Genomic DNA, 16,760 nt, shown 5'->3' on the forward strand with positions numbered 1-16,760 from the left:
AGAGTGTAAATTTCTCTAAATGTTTCCTGTCTAGGCCTGTATAGAACAGCAGTTTGATTCTCTCAATGGAGGAGTATCTGTGTCAAAAAATAGCACTTTTGCTGAAGAATTTGCACATAGTATTCGCTCAATTTTTGCAAATGTAGAAGCCAAACTTGGTAATGTAACATGCATTTTTTGGTTTTCATTTAAAAGTTTTCATTTCCTTTAAAGCAGAATTTTAAGTATATTCTGTTTTTCTCTCATGTTATTGTTTTATAAGGAGAACCTTCTGAAATTGACCAGAGAGACAAGTATGTAGGAATTTGTGGACTCTTTGTATTGCACTTTCAAATTTTTCGAACAGTTGATAAAAAGTTTTATAAGTCTTTATTGGACATTTGTAAGAAGGTAAGAACTTGGAACTTCTATTTTTTTCAATTTGAATAGATGGAAAAGATTTTGGATAAAATTGGGTATTTTAAAATGTATTTTATTCCTGCTTACAAAAATAATAATTTTTGTAATATTTTGTAATAATAATTACAAAAATAATAATATTCATTTTAAAAAAATCTAAGCATTCCAGAAATAAGTAACATAGTAAATGAAAATACCCCATAATTCCACATTGTATAAATACATATTAGTGGATGCATTTCCACATTTTTTCCTGTACATTACCTTGCTGTTACTACTTTTTTCTCTTTCTTTTCCTTCGCTTTCTCGTCTTGCCACCCATTCTCATTATTGAAGTAGGAAAAAATTTAAAACAATTTTTTTCTTTTCTTTGCTGTTTCCATGATGTGGCACCTGTTTTCAAAATTGAAAATTTAGATGGTGTATAGAATCAAGTGATATGTGACCATGAGAATTTATTTTGTATTTTTTCACTAAAACAGAGTGAAAGTAAAGGTCATGAAAACTCAAGTTTCTGTTTAATTTTTGCATATTTTTATTCATCTTAAAATCTGTGAGTGTGTGTAAGAGTGTGTGTGTGTGTGTGTGTTGTTTAATATTTAGGCAGAATAAAATTAGTGTCATGCTCCACACCAGATATAGGAATGCCTTTACTCTGTGCCACATTAACATAATTTGTCTCATATTAATGAGTATCTTTTTATCATTATTTTTCTTGAAATAGGTTGTCTTCCATTGCATGTTGTAGGATTATTAAACAGTTTGTTGTTTAACCTGCATTTAATGATTTCCCTCCTCTTTCATTTCCTGTTTCAGGTACCAGCCATCACTCTGACTGCTAATATTATTTGGTTTCCTGACAATTTTTTGATCCAGAAAATACCAGCAGCTGCCAAACTTCTGGATAGAAAAAGTCTTCAAGCCATTAAAATATACAGAGATACTTTCCTACAGCAGAAAGCTCAGTCACTTACCAAGTAGGTTTTATGAGTACCCATAATGTAAATATTTAGATAGTTTATATTTTCAAATCTTATACTGATTCTAAATATGCAGAAAGCATTTGAATTATAAGATCAGACATAGTTACTCATTACCAGAGAAAACGTTGGGCAATCTCTAGGAGGTTTATTTTCTAGGAGTGTTTTTTTGTTTTAAACGTTTTAGGCTTAAACTCAATTTAAGATGTAGGCAAATTATACTTTATGGAAATATAGATATGTGTGCATACATTCATATACTTTTTGTCAGGTGCATTAAATATTTTTGTGTGTAAAGTGAAGTCTCTGCAGTAGATGCCAGTTGACATTTAGAACATTGTGTATACATGACTCAATGTTGATTTTTGCGGGAGTTGACTTTAATGCACTCCTTTTTTTCCTTTATTTTTATGAAAGTAATGTATGCACATATTTAAGAAGGTAAAAAGTACTAAAGGTTCAGAGGAAAAAAATGATTGTCCTCTGCCCCATTCCCCCTGTGCCTTCGTCCTGCTTCCTAAAAGAACACTTTTAACTCTTAGTTTCTTCTGATACTTACATTTTTCAGCTTATCTTACTATGTAAAATTTCAAATATACACAAAATAGAGAAAATAGTATAATGAGCCCCCATGTTCTCATCACATAGCCTTAACAATTAAATTTACTGTACATTGTCACTTGAGTATACTGCTAAAATTTCACATTGACTGGGATGAAGGTTTTAAGTGAAGCGACACAGGACTCTGCCAGTGGCCCTGTACTGGACAGTTTTTAACTGTAACATGGTTAAAAGGTAATAGGGATATTTACGTACTTTCTGTTAATCTTGACTATTGAGGGGAAATTGGGTCACTCCTTTACAGTGGGGCAAAGAGGAGTATATCTGGAATATACGAGATCCCCTAAAGCATCTCTTAGTACTCCCAAGTCCTATAATTAAAGTCAGTGGAGAGTGACAGGTCAATTCAGGCAGGACTACTCATGGCAGAGATTTCAGGGCTCTCCAGTACATTCTGAAACAGAGTTGAGGAGGGATAAAGACATAAGTTTGGATTTAGATTAAAGAGATAAACTCAGTAGGATGGAGAGACAGGACCAGGCTTGGTAGCAGTAATTTAAAAAAAGATGTGTATGTTTTAGTTATCAGAGACTTAATATTGTTTAACAGTATGATGCAGTTGCTAAAACTGTCAGTTCGTACTTAGATTACATTAATAACTATACCCAAGTTATGGAAACTAGTAGTTATAGTATTTAGGCTAGGGGAATTGGTAGTTCCATTAAATTCTTACTGGTCAGATTATAATGAGTGTTTGGTGGTGCCACATTTTAAGAGGGCCACAAACTGTAGCATCTTTAGATGAACCTGATCAGGATGTTAGATCTGAGAACCATGACCTTTGAAGACTCATTGAAAAGTCTCTATATGGTTTGGCCTTTAAAAGAGAAATCTGAGGAATGATGTATTAGATTTCTTTAAATATTTGAAGGGCATTCAGGTTGAAGAGGGAACAGATTTGATCTCTGTGGCTCCAGGAAGTTAAATTAGAACCAAAAGATGAAGGTGACAGATACTAATAATAATTGCCATCATTCTCAAGCTTATGACTATGTAGTAGGCATTATGCTAAAGGCTTTAAACACATTGTCTTTAAACCCTGTAACAGTCTTCTCATATGGGAAATAACAAAGTCACAACTAATATTTACCCTATGCTTTCTATAAGCCAATAACTATTCCAGGAATTTCATGTGTATCATCTTTTTTAATCATCAGAAAATCCTATGAGGTAGGTACTGTTGTCATGTCCATTTTATAGGTGAGAAAATTGAGACACAGAGAGATTGAACTTACCCAAATTGTAACAACTAATATGTGGCAGAGCTGGGAAGTCTAACTCTAGAGCACAAGCTCTTAACACTACTCTATAGGAAAATGAGGCTTAGAGAAATGAACTTTGCCAGGTCACACAGCTGGGTACGTATCAGAGAAGGCATGCAAACCCACGCCCGTCCTGCTCTAGAGCCTTCGCGGCAGAGTTGTGTAGGCTGCCCTGAGAGGTGATGTACCCTTTCACTAGAGCTACGTAGGCAGAATCTTTCAAAGACCCGCCCACCCCCCGTGTGATAACATTTCAATATTTCTAAATTCTTTAATTTCAAAAACATACCTCTCTGCGGTCACTATAGAGCTCCTTTGAGCTGAAGGGGGCAATGTCTTTTTCATTCTTCTCATAACTGCCAAAGAAACCTAAAATTCACAACATTAAAGTGAAACCCAGGAGAGAGGAGATGGTATGATCAGCATGAGCTTTGTCTGACATTTTAGAAAAAGTTGAGGAAGTGGCTAAGGGCTGTCCCAGTCAGGCTCCAGAGTTCATTATGGAGGAGGAGGAAGCAGTGGGGGACAGTTCTCCTGCCTCCGCACCTACATTAGACCCCACGTGGCCAAGTACCCCAGCCATCTCTTTGACTAGGGTCCAAGGTTTGTAGGTTGCTGCATGTTGCCTTTTGTTCACAATCATTTTGATGCTGGGGATACTGCCCTTGGAGGGTAGAGGTATGAACCTTTGTTTCAAACCCCCAGTTGATGTACAAGTGTTGACAGTGTTGAGTGCTTTATATTAGGACAGGAGATTTGTTCTTTCTCCCTAGTGTTTCTCCTGTTTGTACTTGGAAATGAAGCTGACAGAAAAATCTGACAGGACCCTTTTTGGACTCAATTTGTCAGTTAACTTGGCTTTTTAAAACTTGAAGCAGTTTCATTTTTATATATTTACAGGAGATAAAGATTATCTCGTGTATGGATGTAGGAATGACGGGTGGAGTGACAGACAAACCTCTGCTTTATCCCGTGTAGTGTGATCTAAAACTAAGTGATTCTTGACTGCCCTTGACTGTGTATTAGCCTTCTTCTTAATGTTACTGACTGGATTGCCATCAACTTGATTGCTGTTGTAGGCCTCTTCCTTCTGTCCCTGCTTGTGACTTTACTGTTCCCTTCTGTACCTTGTATCCCTGCTTGAGTCCTGATCACAGCCTCTTCCTTAAAGTGGAGGCATTGCCCTAGGACTCTGCTCTTACTCTGTGTTTCAGACTTCTAAATCAGATCATCCACAAGTCAAATAATACATTTTAGGGCCATTTGAGGCAAAGCCAGAAGTGCAGCTATTGGTGTCTTTTGTCTAATGGAATCCTGGCTCAGAAGAAATAATTTTTCTCAGATTTGATTGAATTAATTAAAATTAAACTTGTTTTTAAAATAAAAGAAGTATAGCTTAAATAGCTTGTGGGCTAAAAGTTCTCATCTTGAGTAATTTGAGATGCATCGATACAGTGATTTAGTGTTAGTAAGCAGCCTGCATAGTAGAATTATATTATTGATTTAGTTTTTCCACGATGGGAAAGCTTCCTAGATTTGGGCTGAAGTCCTGGCTCGGCTGTGTGCTAGTTGTATGATGTTGGGCACATTACTTCTCTGTGTGTCAGTTTCCTCTTCTGTAAAATGGAGATCGTAATACTTAACCTCATAAGGTTAATGTGAGGATTTAATGAGTTAATTTGTGTAAAGTGCTTATAACAGTGGCTGGGCATATAGTAAGCATTCAGTAAATGTTAGCTTTTATATTCAGATTCTGACAGCTTCCATTCATCTCTGGTTCAAGCTGTCATCCCTTTTTTCCTGCATTATCACAAGAGCTTCCTAAGTGGTTTTCCTGCTTTTACCATTGTCCCCTTTATAGTTTATTTTCAACATACCAGTCAAAGTGATATTGATCCTCTTCAGAGTTAGAGTAGGTCACTCTGCTCAAATCCTCTAGAGGCTTTCCACTGAAGTCCTTACTGCCCTACCAGGCATTACACAAATCCACTCTCCACTCTCCTATTCCTCCAACCCCCCGACCCCTGTACCTCTCTGATCTTTTCTGTTCTCATCTCTGCCCTCTGTGCTCCTGTCATACTGATTTCTTTGTTATTACTCGAACATGCCAGACAAACTGCTGTTTTGGGATGATTGCATTTGTTATTTACTTTCCTAAAATTCTCCTCTATATATTTGCATGGATTACTTATTCAACTTCTTCAAATCTTGGCTCAAAATCAGCTTTACAATAGGCCTACTTTGATCACTGTGTTTAAAATTGTACTTACCATCCCAGTGGCTCTTTTCCCCGCTGTATTTTTTCCATAGCACATATCTGACATCTTATAGATTTCAGTTTCTGATTTCTTTATTATACAAGTCTAGAATATAAGCTTTGTGGGGGCAGAGATTTTTGTTTATTGTGTTTACTGCCCTTTTTTGTTTTTAGTACTGAGAAACAGTGCCTGGCATGTATAGGCATTCAGTAAATATTTGCTGCTTAAGTAAATTATATTTGTATGTATGATATATGTATATATTGAAAACCAGAAAGATGAAGTGGCTGCTGCAGAGAAATACTCCATCCAGTATGAAGAAATGGAAGTAAATTTTCTTTCCTATGCTGAATAACCTCAATATTTTCCTTTGTTAGAGATGTACAGTCTTACTACGTCTTTGTGAGCTCATGGATGATGAAAATGGAATCTATTTTATCTAAAGAGCAGAGAATGGATAAATTTGCTGAAGACCTCACCAATAGATGTAATGTTTTTATACAGGTAGTTGCATCTTCTTACTTAGAATATTTGGGGGGGTCATTTCTTTGTTAATCCAATGTACAGAAGGTGCACTTTGAAAAAACTGTAAAGGGTAGGATGTGTTTTTGTTTTTAAAACTGAAAATTGATTTGGTTATGTATGTTTGGATCTGTTTGACTGAATTAATTAATTTAGATTTTCTAATATATTCATTTAAATCTCTACACTCCCTCCAAGGCATGACTTTTTTGCTGTATCCCATGAGTTTTGATGTGTTGTATTTTTATTATTCTTTAGTTCAGAATATTAAAAAAAATTTATTGTGATTTCTTCTTTGCTCTCGGTTATTTTGAAATAGAATTCTTAGTTTCTAAATGCATGAGGGTTTCCTAGTTATCTTTTTATTACTGATTTCTAGCAATACTAAAATACTTCCAGTATTTTGAAGTTTGTTGAGATTTGCATCATGGCCCAGCCTATGGAGAGCTTTGGCAAACATTTCATGTATACTTAAAAAGAATGTAATTTGCTTTTTGTTGGTTGTGGTGTTCTATATATATCAAGTAGGGTCATGTTTGTTAATGATTTTGTCTGAATGTTCTATCAGTTACGGAGACAGCTGGGTTAGAATCTCCCACTATTATTGTGGATTTTTCTGTTTATCCTTTGTAGCTTTGTCAGCTTTTGTTTTAAATATTTGAGACGAAGTAAGTGCATAACGTTTAGAATTGTTGTAGTTTACTGGTGAGTCAGACCTTTTATCATTGGGACATGTCCCTTTTTATCTCTAGTAATGGTTTTTGTCATAGGTCTTTTGTGTGTGATATTAACATAGCTGTACCAGTTTTCTTTTAATTAAGGTCTGCATGGTCCATCTGTTGTCATCCTTTTACTTGCATCCTGTTTGACTTCTTTATTTAATGTGTGTCTCCTATAAGCAGCCTGTGTTTCTCCCCAATAAAACCGTTTTCTGTATATGTCAATACTGATATTTAGATTTAAAATTAGCACCTGATTAGTTGCTTTCTATTTGTCTCACTTGTTCTGTGTCCCTATTCTTTTCCTTTTTTGCTCTCTTTTGAATTATTTTTATTATCTCATTCTTCCTTCTATTGGTTTGTTAATTCAGTATTTTACTGTTTTTTTAGTGGTTACTGTAGAGATATTAAGATGCATTATTGAACATTCAACTCCAATATAAATTAGTAGTTTCACCACTTCCCAGACAGTGTAAGGATCTTAAGCCACTTTAATTCTATTTATCCCTCTCTCACCTGTGCTGCTGTTGTGTATTTTGATTCTGTATATATTTTAAATCTTATAAGGCATTGTTGCTGTTGTTTTTAACAGTATTCATTTAGATTTACCCATATATTTACCCATTCTGTTGATTTTTATCCTTCCTGCATCTCCTCATCTTTCTACTTGCGGAATACCTGTTAGTATTTCATTTAACTTCTTAAATTTTGTTTTTGTTGAGAAGTCAGCTGTCAGTTTTGCTGCTTTTTCAATATGTGTCTTTGTTTAATTGCTTATAAGATTTACTTTTTGGTTTTTAGCGATATTATTACTTCGATGAACCTATGTGTGGTTTTCTTGGTGTTTGTGCTGCTTGGGATTTGTAGAGCTTCTGGAATTTCTGGAAAATTCTCGGTCATTAACTCTTTAAGTACTATTTCTGTTCTATTCTCTTTCTGTTCTAATCTCTTTCTGTTCTAATTATTTTTTCAGTTACATCTAACCTGCTATTAAACCCATCTGCTGACTTCTTTTATTTTTTTCTGAGTTCTTAATTTTAATTATTTTACTTTTCAGTTTGTTTCTTTTTTATAGTTTCCAGTTCTTTTCTGAAATAATTTTGTGTTTTATTTCTTCAGCATATTCAACATAACTATTTTGAAGCCCATGTCTAATAATTTCATTATCTAGATCTTTCTGTTATCTATTTTTTGTTGTTGTTTGTTTTTGGATATGTCTTATCTCTTTGTATGCCTTGTTATTTTTAATAATGCATGTTGTATATGGAAAAACTGTAGATATAATTGAGGATCTGGGTATTGTTTTTCTTCCTCCAGAGAGGATTTAATTTTTGCTTCTGATACACAGCTAGTCTAGGACAAGCAGCACCCAGATCACCTCAGCCCAGTCATGGATTGAGATGACTTAAAGTGGGACCTAAATTCTATGATGGCTGTCTTTTCTAGTTCACACTTAACTTTCTAGGGGGTAGTTTTTAAGAACCCAGCTCAGAGCCTAGGTGATTTGCCAGGACCCCCTCCCCTCCTTGATGGGCCATGAACTCGTATTTTTACCCTCCTTCCCTTGTGGGTTTGGCTTCTGTCTTTACTACCCTCGTTGGGAATGGGCAGATGCCTCTGTGGGAAAGCAGCCACAAATGCCAGGCTCATGTCTCTGGGTTTCTCTCTTCTCCCAGGTCTTGGCCTTGTATTTTCTTATTTTCTTGATAGCTCTTTGATGCTTTTCAAGAGGTTTTAAAAATGTTTTGCCCAGATTTCCTAGTTGTTTTCTGTGGAAAGGTTGGTCCAAGTTATTCTGCAGTTAATGGAAACAGACCCCAGACCTACCCCCTCCCCATTTAGATGTTTAAAATACATCTTTCGTGTCTGTCCTTCACAAATTAATGACCATCAAGGAATGGTGTGGTATTGGCCCATGAGTTCTCTGCCCCCTTTCCCCCACAAAAAAGAAACTCTTTTTTTTTTTTTTTTTTTTTTACCTGCCTTAGAGTCATACTTTTGCTGTTCCTTGTCTCTGCTTTTTAACTTTTCCCAGTGCTGCACTAGGGCAGAGTCTGGTGTAATAGTCCTGTAGCTGACAAGGTAAGACTTGTGGCTCTTTCCTGCATGTATGCCCCAAGCTTTGGTCTTATTGTCACCTCTTAGGATGCTACCTTCTCTCTCATTTCTTAGTTCTCTTAATTTTATCACATCTCTTCACCACAGAGCTATTATTGGTTCACAAAAATCCCGTCTTCCCCCATTGGGTATCACTCCTTTAGTGAGCCATTGTTACTGATGATAGAGCAGGAGGAAAAGGTTGAGAATCACTGGCATATAGCTTCTGCCCTGGCTCAATGGATATATTCACAATAATGTAGTTCATCTCTAAACTGTACATGTATCTTTTTTTGGTCCTTCTTTATAAACCTAAAGAACCTCCATCATTATGTTTCTCTGTGTCCTTTTTGGATCTAAATGAAAATATATTTGAGAGGTAATACCCTTTCTCCTGTTTTGTATTCTATACTGTTTCCCTGGGTTTACTAGCACTAAATTTTTTTTTTAATCCTTACAAGACCTGTGGCTTCCTTCGTAAATAGAAGGATAGGAGAGAGTCTGTTCTTATTGGGCTGGAAAGAGAGAAAGTCTGAATAGCACCAGCATAAGCAGGGGACACGGTAGCAGATGGATAGTAGGGATTGGCCTGGGTGAAAAATGGGGATTCGCTTGGAACTGAGAAATACTATTGGATATCTGTACTGGCCAGAGAGCAGCTCTCTTTCTCCTTCTCATTTTTCAATTCCTACTTGCTTAGAGTCCTCAGCTCTTGTCTTAAGCTCCAGCAGATAGGAGTCTTTATCTTCTTGCCTGGCAGGTAAGATAAGGATGAATAGATATCTTCCTGACATCCAAATCGTTCCTCTGAGAGTTTTGTTTTAATGGAAAGATTCTTTAACTGTGGTTATATGCTGTAATGTCAACCGTACTAAACTTCTGGTAAGTGATAGGTTACATAACTTTTAAGGGCTGCTTTGAAGCTTAACCACCATGTATAACATTGTGTAAGAAAGAATATTTCAGAGTCTTAGGAGCTGACTTTAAAATGAACTTTAAAAACACTAGTTATTGGCAAGTTGAAGAAGCATTATTATTACATAGAGAATGAAATCTTGAAGACATTAAACCTTTTCTTGTGATTATAATCAATGTTTTATATTATTTTTTATAGGGCTTTTTATATGCATATAGTATTAGTACCATTATTAAAACCACAATGAATCTCTACATGTCCATGCAAAAGCCAATGACCAAAACATCAGTTAAGGCATTATGCAGGCTTGTTGAACTTCTCAAGGTAGGTTTTAGATTATTTTACCTTGCCATTATAATTGAGAAATGACCCGAGCTTAAAGCAGGATTTTTTTTTTTTGGGTAAGATTTGACTTCTTGATTATGAGAATAAAAAAATTATGGAAAAGTGTACTTATCTCTCAGTTGGATAACGGAACTAGCCACTGAAAGAAATTTCTGAGTAGTTTTCTATGAATGGCCAATAAACTTTATTAAAAGTTAACATGTAGTGAAAGAGAAAAGAAGGAAAATGAAAAGGTTAGCCTAAGTATTGGTAAAGTTTTACTCACGGAAGTTTTAAGCATGTTGCATGAGTTTTAAAAATACATGAGATGTTAATATTATTTTATAGTATTCAAATGCATATGAGGCTAGTCAGCATGAGGCTGTTTATTTTGTAATTTAGAGAAAGTGTTATAATTTTGGGATTTGAATACTTTTGAAAATGTAGTAAAATGCTTCTTAGCATACTCTGTATAAATAAAAAAAAACTTACAGGCAGGAGAGCCCACTTTTAATCTTTTGTAAAAACTGAAATAAAGATTTGTTAGTAAATTTCTGCTAATAGTGGCTTTAGATTTGCTTAGGAAATAAAGAGAGTTTGGAGATTGTGTCTTTAGATTTTTAGCATTTTTTCTTTAAGGTATTACCAGTTATATTTATTTTTTATGAAATACAAACAGAAGTGTATATATGTATAGATGCATATATATCTTATATATAAGCATAATTTTAAAAATAATAAACACTTAAAAACCTATCATCCCACTTAGGAAATAGAATGTTACCAATATTTTCAAAGCCCCTGTGTTGTCCCTCCCTGATCGCATCCTATCCGACCTCCTCAGAGGAACCACAGCCCTGAATTTTATCATTCCCTTGTTTCTTTTTAGTTTGCCACATATGAATGAATCTATCAACCATTCATTGTTTAGTTATGTTTTTGAAATTTGTATTAATGTATTCTTTGGCTTGGTTCATTTTACTCAAAATTTTTTATTTGAACTTAACCATGTTGGGATGAGTAGCTGTAGTTCATTAATTTTCATTACTGTGTAGCTTTTCTGGGGATGGACTTTTGGGTTTTTTTCCAGTTTTTGCTATTATAAATAATGTTGCCATTTTTGTATATGTCTCTTGGTGTAATTGTGCAGAAGTTTTTCTGAAGTATTGTATACCTGTGAGTGGATTGCTGGGTTCTGTGATATGTACATAATCAGCTTTTCAAGATGATGCCAGATTGTTTTCCAATGTAGTTCTATCAGTTTACACACCTCCCACAATATATTAGACTTCCCATTGTTCCCTAACTGGCCAGCATTGGTATCATCAGGCTTTTGTGTGTGTTTGTGTGTGTGTGCACGTTGGTGTTTATAAATGATTTTATACTTAACATTCATTTCCCTGATTGTTAATGATAGTATCTTGTCTAATACTATTAACTGTGTTTCTTTTGTGAAAAATATGTTCATGTCTTTTGTTCAGTTATCTATTGAAATTTTTGCCTTTTTTTAAAAGAAGTGTTTAATTTGTTTGGTGTCTTTACATATTTTGTGTACTAATCCCTTGTGTGTGGCAGATATTTTCTCACACGTTGGCTTGTCTTTTAATTTTCTTTATAGTGACTTTTGATAAATAGAAATCGTTAATTTAATATAGTTGAATTTACCAGTCTTATCCTTTATGGTAGTGCTTTTTGCATCTCATTTACAAATGTTTTACCTAGCTCAAGGTCATAAAGATATGCTGTAATTTTGCCTAAACGTTTTGAGTTGATTTTCATAAAATCACTTCTGATTCTTTTTAGGCAATAGAACATATGTTCTACAGGAGAAGCCTGGTTGTGGCTGATTCAGTCTCACATATAACGCAGCACCTTCAGCATCAGGCTCTTAATTCTATTTCCGTGGCCAAGGTATGAAAGTTCGTATGTATTCAGCATAATTATATTATCTTTCTAGTTTGCCCTTCCTGTTGTTTTATTTGTGTTTTCTAGTTAAACCTGTGTACTCCATTTCTTCAAACACAATATTCTTGGTTATAATCTCCATGGTATTTTATGATTTTACTTAGATTGATCAGGGTTATCTTTACTCTTAACTTGCAGCATTAACACAGTTCTATTAAAAAATGACATATTATGCATTTTTAAAATATGATGCATCTTCTTTTAAGAAATGATTTTCTTTTTTTTTGTGGTACGCGGGCCACTGACTGTCGTGGCCTCTTCCGTTGCGGAGCACAGGCTCTGGACACGCAGACTCAGCGGCCATGGCTCACGGGCCCAGCCGTTCGGCCGTTCTGCGGCATGCGGGATCCCCCCGGACCGGGGCACGAACCCGCGTCCCCTGCATCGGCAGGCGGACTCTCAACCACTGCGCCACCAGGGAAGCCTAAGAAATGATTTTCTTATTACATTAATATGGTAATTTTGAAGTATGCCTAGTAATTTGCTGTCCCTGACAGTGCTCAGCAATAATGTTACGGCAGTAAAGCATCTAACATTATCACAAGAAGCTGAACGGGGAAAGTATTTGTGTAAGTGCTCTTAAATTGAATCATGGAAGACACCTGAGAAATTTTTCTTCTGCGTCTTTTGTTATTGCCTCAGATTTAAAGCTGATATTTCCTGTTTTCTTTTATCTTTAAGAAAAGAGTAATTTCTGACAAAAAATATAGTGAACAGCGTCTTGATGTGCTCTCTGCTCTAGTTTTGGCTGAAAACACTCTAAATGGACCAAGCACAAAGCAACGACGACTTATTGTTTCGTTGGCACTAAGTGTTGGCACACAAATGGTAAGTGTATTGCTATTACTTATGGAATAAAAATGAGATCTGAGGTTTCACACTTCCCTTATTACTGACCTAAGAAACCTGTCCTTCAAGTGCAACTTTTCTGCCTTTTTCCCCTCCCTGATAGAAAACATTTAAAGATGAAGAACTCTTTCCACTTCAAGTAGTCATGAAAAAGCTGGATCTTATAAGTGAACTTAGAGAAAGGTAAGTAGGTATATGTAATGATACTCAAAAGATAGGTGTAATGGGAACATCAGGGCTTTTTTTTTTTTTTTTTTTTTTTTTTTTTTTTTAAGGACAGCAAGACAAGGAATATAACTTAGGTAGACCATTAGTTCCTGTTCATAACTTTTTAGCATGACTAAAAGTAGACTGTGACAAGCGATCATATTTCTTTAACTTTGCTTCTAAGTAAGGATGTAGCTTTTGGAAGAACTCACATGAGAAAATGTGATACAGCCTTTAGAGCATCTGGCAGACCCTGGAACATATTGTGATTGTTGTGATGCGTATCTCTGATGGACTTAAAATTGCTGCTTTATAACAAGACTTCATCTATTTGTGAGAGACTTAGAGCCATCTCACATAGTCTTCTGTAATTTTATTTGGGGCATGAATTTGAATTACATTGTTGGTTAGCCAGTCACTAAGATGAATTAGGTTTTGGAAGGCTTATTTATATAGCTCCTGTGGCTTTATTGTTTTCTTTTTATTAAGTAAGCAGTAAGTTTCTTAATGGGAAAGTGGGTCTTCTGAATTTTGATTCCCAGCCGAATTAAGGTTTCAGCACAGTTTGTATTTAATGCTCATATTTGTAACATGATGTTTTTGTTATTCTGAGAAGCTCAGATTTTTGTAGTTAGTGGCATTTAACTTTCCACCATTGGTAGAAATACTGAGCCTTCTTTACTCTGAAATACTTAATGATCATTTTGTTGCCCGATAACGTGTGAAATAGCCACTTAGCAAAGATTATAGACAGGTTGAATGCGACTGGTTTTTGTTGTTGTTGTCATTGTTTTGGTCACAGTTTTTTAAAAAGTCTCCGTTTCAGCTTTGAGACAGGTGCATGTGATGCAGGTCTTGTAAGTCTAGTCATATCAAATAATATTGAAAATAAATTTATTTTAAACTCTAAAAGTTATCTGTATATATTTTTTAATACCTTTATTGGAGTATAATTGCTTTACAATGTTGTGTTAGTTTCTGCTGCACAACAAAGCTGTAAGTATACATATATCCCCATATCCCCTCCCTCATTAGCCTCCCTCCCACCCTCCCTATCCCACCCTATATTGTTTCTTAAGTATGCTTTAAAACTGAAGTGTATTTGCAGAATTCTGACAGTGTCGGGTATTGGAGTGTTTTGTTAACTGTTGTTCAATTTGAAAAATATTTATTTTGTGGCTTTTCTGTACTAATTTTGGGTTAAATGATGTAAGGAATACAAAAAAAGGAGTAAGACAGAGCTTTTACCCTTATATAATGTCATTCCTTTTATTATTTTTTTGGGTTACTTCAATTTTGGTACCACTAATTATTACTTTACATTGTAGAGTCCAAACACAATGTGACTGTTGTTTTTTATACTGGCATCGAGCTGTCTTCCCAATTTATTTAGATGATGTATATGAAAATGCTGTTGATGCAGCCAGAGTACATGTAAGTAAAGAATAATGTAAAGAATAAACCCATCATTTTTTTAGTCACTGTGTAAACCACTTTAATTAATTTTAAAATAGATCGTTTAATAAACTGTTTTAAAACTGCTGATGCTGTTTTTTTAACAGTGCTATGCATATTCAATAAAATTTATAGTCTTAGATAAATTTTATATTACTACTAATGAATTAATATATATTTCACTCTTCCCCTCATATTCCTAATCATTCTCATTGCACTGGGTTTTTAGTTTGTGTCAAAATAATATGACTTATTTGTCAGTAAGTTATATGTTGTTCAGATCTTTCCATTTCTTTATGGAAACGAGTGTATTTGAATGATCAAGGTAGGAAAAGGATAAGTTAATGTGAATTTTTTGTATACTTAAAGTATATGCTTTAGAGAATAAAATTCGACTCTTACTTAGGAAAGTAAGATAGTCATGTGTAAAAAAAACAGCCTTCAGATTGAGGTTTTGTCTTTTAAGGTAGACAATTAACCTTTGTAATATAATTTAGAAATGTAATCTTTCTAAATTCATGTACATTCTACTTTTCATCTTAGTACATGTTCAGTGCTTTACGTGACTGTGTACCTGCTATGATGCATGCAAGACATTTAGAGTCCTATGAAGTACTTCTGGATTGCTATGACAAGGAAATCATGGAAATTTTAAATGAGGTAACATATTTTGAGATTGCATTCTAGACACGTTTTAAGCTTTTCAATGCTTAGAAAAACTTTTTGGATTGAAGCAGGCTTTCACAAATTTAAGATTATTATTGTAAATCACAAAGGAACTATCACTATTGTGCGAAATTGGTCTTTAATTCCTAATTTTTAATATAGAAATCAGATTAGGAATTTGGAAAACTTTTTTTTACTTTAGTAAGTAGATATTTGAATTTAAAGTTCTGTTTGTTAGAAGAATGCAAATGCAAAAATTGGTTTGACTATTGTCTGCAGCTAATGGTCATATAGTTAAGGTAACTTAACTATTAATGTTTTATTGAATTTCATTTGGAAAGCTAATGACTGAAATATTTTATATTTAAAAGTGTAAGTCCTATTACTTGTGTAACAGATAATTTGAATGCAATATAGTACATCCGTCCCTGTTTTAATGAAGTGTGTATTATAAACACTGATATCTTTAAAATTAAATTTCCAACTAGCAGTATTTTTATATGGAGGGAGCAATTAAAAATGAGTAAACTTCACAATATAAACCTTATATAGGTTTGATAAAATTGTGAAATTTTAAAATATAATTTCTCATATTAAATACTTGTATTTAGAAAATGAGATACATGTCTGGTCAGTACTTAGAACCCCGTGGTATGCCAGAAAAAATGATTAATTTCATTGCCTTTAGCTCATGAGTTTTGTGATTTTTTTTTTTAAATGATTATTACAAGGAAGCTTTTAAAAAATTTTCTCTCTTGCATATTCTCAGGACCTTTCCTCCTTTGTTGCTGGTTTCTATAAATTTTATGCTTTATATCGTATATTCATGTTCCTTGTAATGAAGCCATCAGACGTTAGCTTTTGATTTTTTTTTCAAGGCTGTTATACTTAAAATACTAATGAATTCATTAGAACTCATCTAACTGCTCCCTGGTAAAAAAAAATCATTGATTTTCAATAGATAGCAAAATAATTTCACTCTCCCAATAAAATAATATTTTACCATAGAGTATTTAGACTCTTAAACCAGTTTGACAAATTTTTTCATCGCACAGATATTAAAGCTCTAACAGTGAAAACATAGACAGCTAGAAGAATAATACAATTAGAATATTATTTTGAAAAATTAAGATAGCAATTCTTTTGTGAATAGCATTTGCTGGACAAGTTGTGCAAAGAAATAGAGAAGGACCTGCGACTTTCTGTGCATACTCATTTAAAGCTGGATGACAGAAACCCTTTCAAAGTTGGCATGAAAGACCTGGCCCTTTTTTTCTCTCTGAATCCAATTCGGTTTTTCAATCGTTTCATTGACATACGAGGTGAGTGTTCTGCTTTCCTTCTTAGGGTCATATTCTATATCTGTTTGCCCTGTTAAAGAGCAAATAACAAAAACGAAACCTTGAGAAAATCTTTCTTTGTATTTGTGCATTTATTCTTGAATTCCTTTTTGTTTCTTCATTTTTATTTTCCTAGCACCTTATTTTAAAGGCAGAAATTTAATGTTCAAAGACAAGTTC

General features: G+C 34.3%; 1 protein-coding gene across 1 annotated transcript in view; it reads left to right on the top strand.

Moving 5' to 3' along the window:
* Positions 1 to 16,760, top strand: part of WASHC4 (WASH complex subunit 4) — a 61,318-nt gene that overhangs the window by 15,375 nt on the left and 29,183 nt on the right. Inside the window, exons 11-21 of the mRNA XM_024127307.3 lie at positions 35 to 158; positions 263 to 390; positions 1,216 to 1,376; positions 5,898 to 6,024; positions 9,973 to 10,098; positions 11,902 to 12,009; positions 12,745 to 12,891; positions 13,016 to 13,095; positions 14,448 to 14,553; positions 15,118 to 15,234; positions 16,394 to 16,562. Of these exons, the coding sequence (XP_023983075.1) occupies positions 35 to 158; positions 263 to 390; positions 1,216 to 1,376; positions 5,898 to 6,024; positions 9,973 to 10,098; positions 11,902 to 12,009; positions 12,745 to 12,891; positions 13,016 to 13,095; positions 14,448 to 14,553; positions 15,118 to 15,234; positions 16,394 to 16,562 (1,393 nt within the window). The remainder of the gene's footprint in view (positions 1 to 34; positions 159 to 262; positions 391 to 1,215; positions 1,377 to 5,897; positions 6,025 to 9,972; positions 10,099 to 11,901; positions 12,010 to 12,744; positions 12,892 to 13,015; positions 13,096 to 14,447; positions 14,554 to 15,117; positions 15,235 to 16,393; positions 16,563 to 16,760) is intronic.

Source organism: Physeter macrocephalus, chromosome 6, assembly GCF_002837175.3.
Source record: "Physeter macrocephalus isolate SW-GA chromosome 6, ASM283717v5, whole genome shotgun sequence".
NCBI classification, from domain to species: Eukaryota; Metazoa; Chordata; class Mammalia; order Artiodactyla; family Physeteridae; genus Physeter; species Physeter macrocephalus.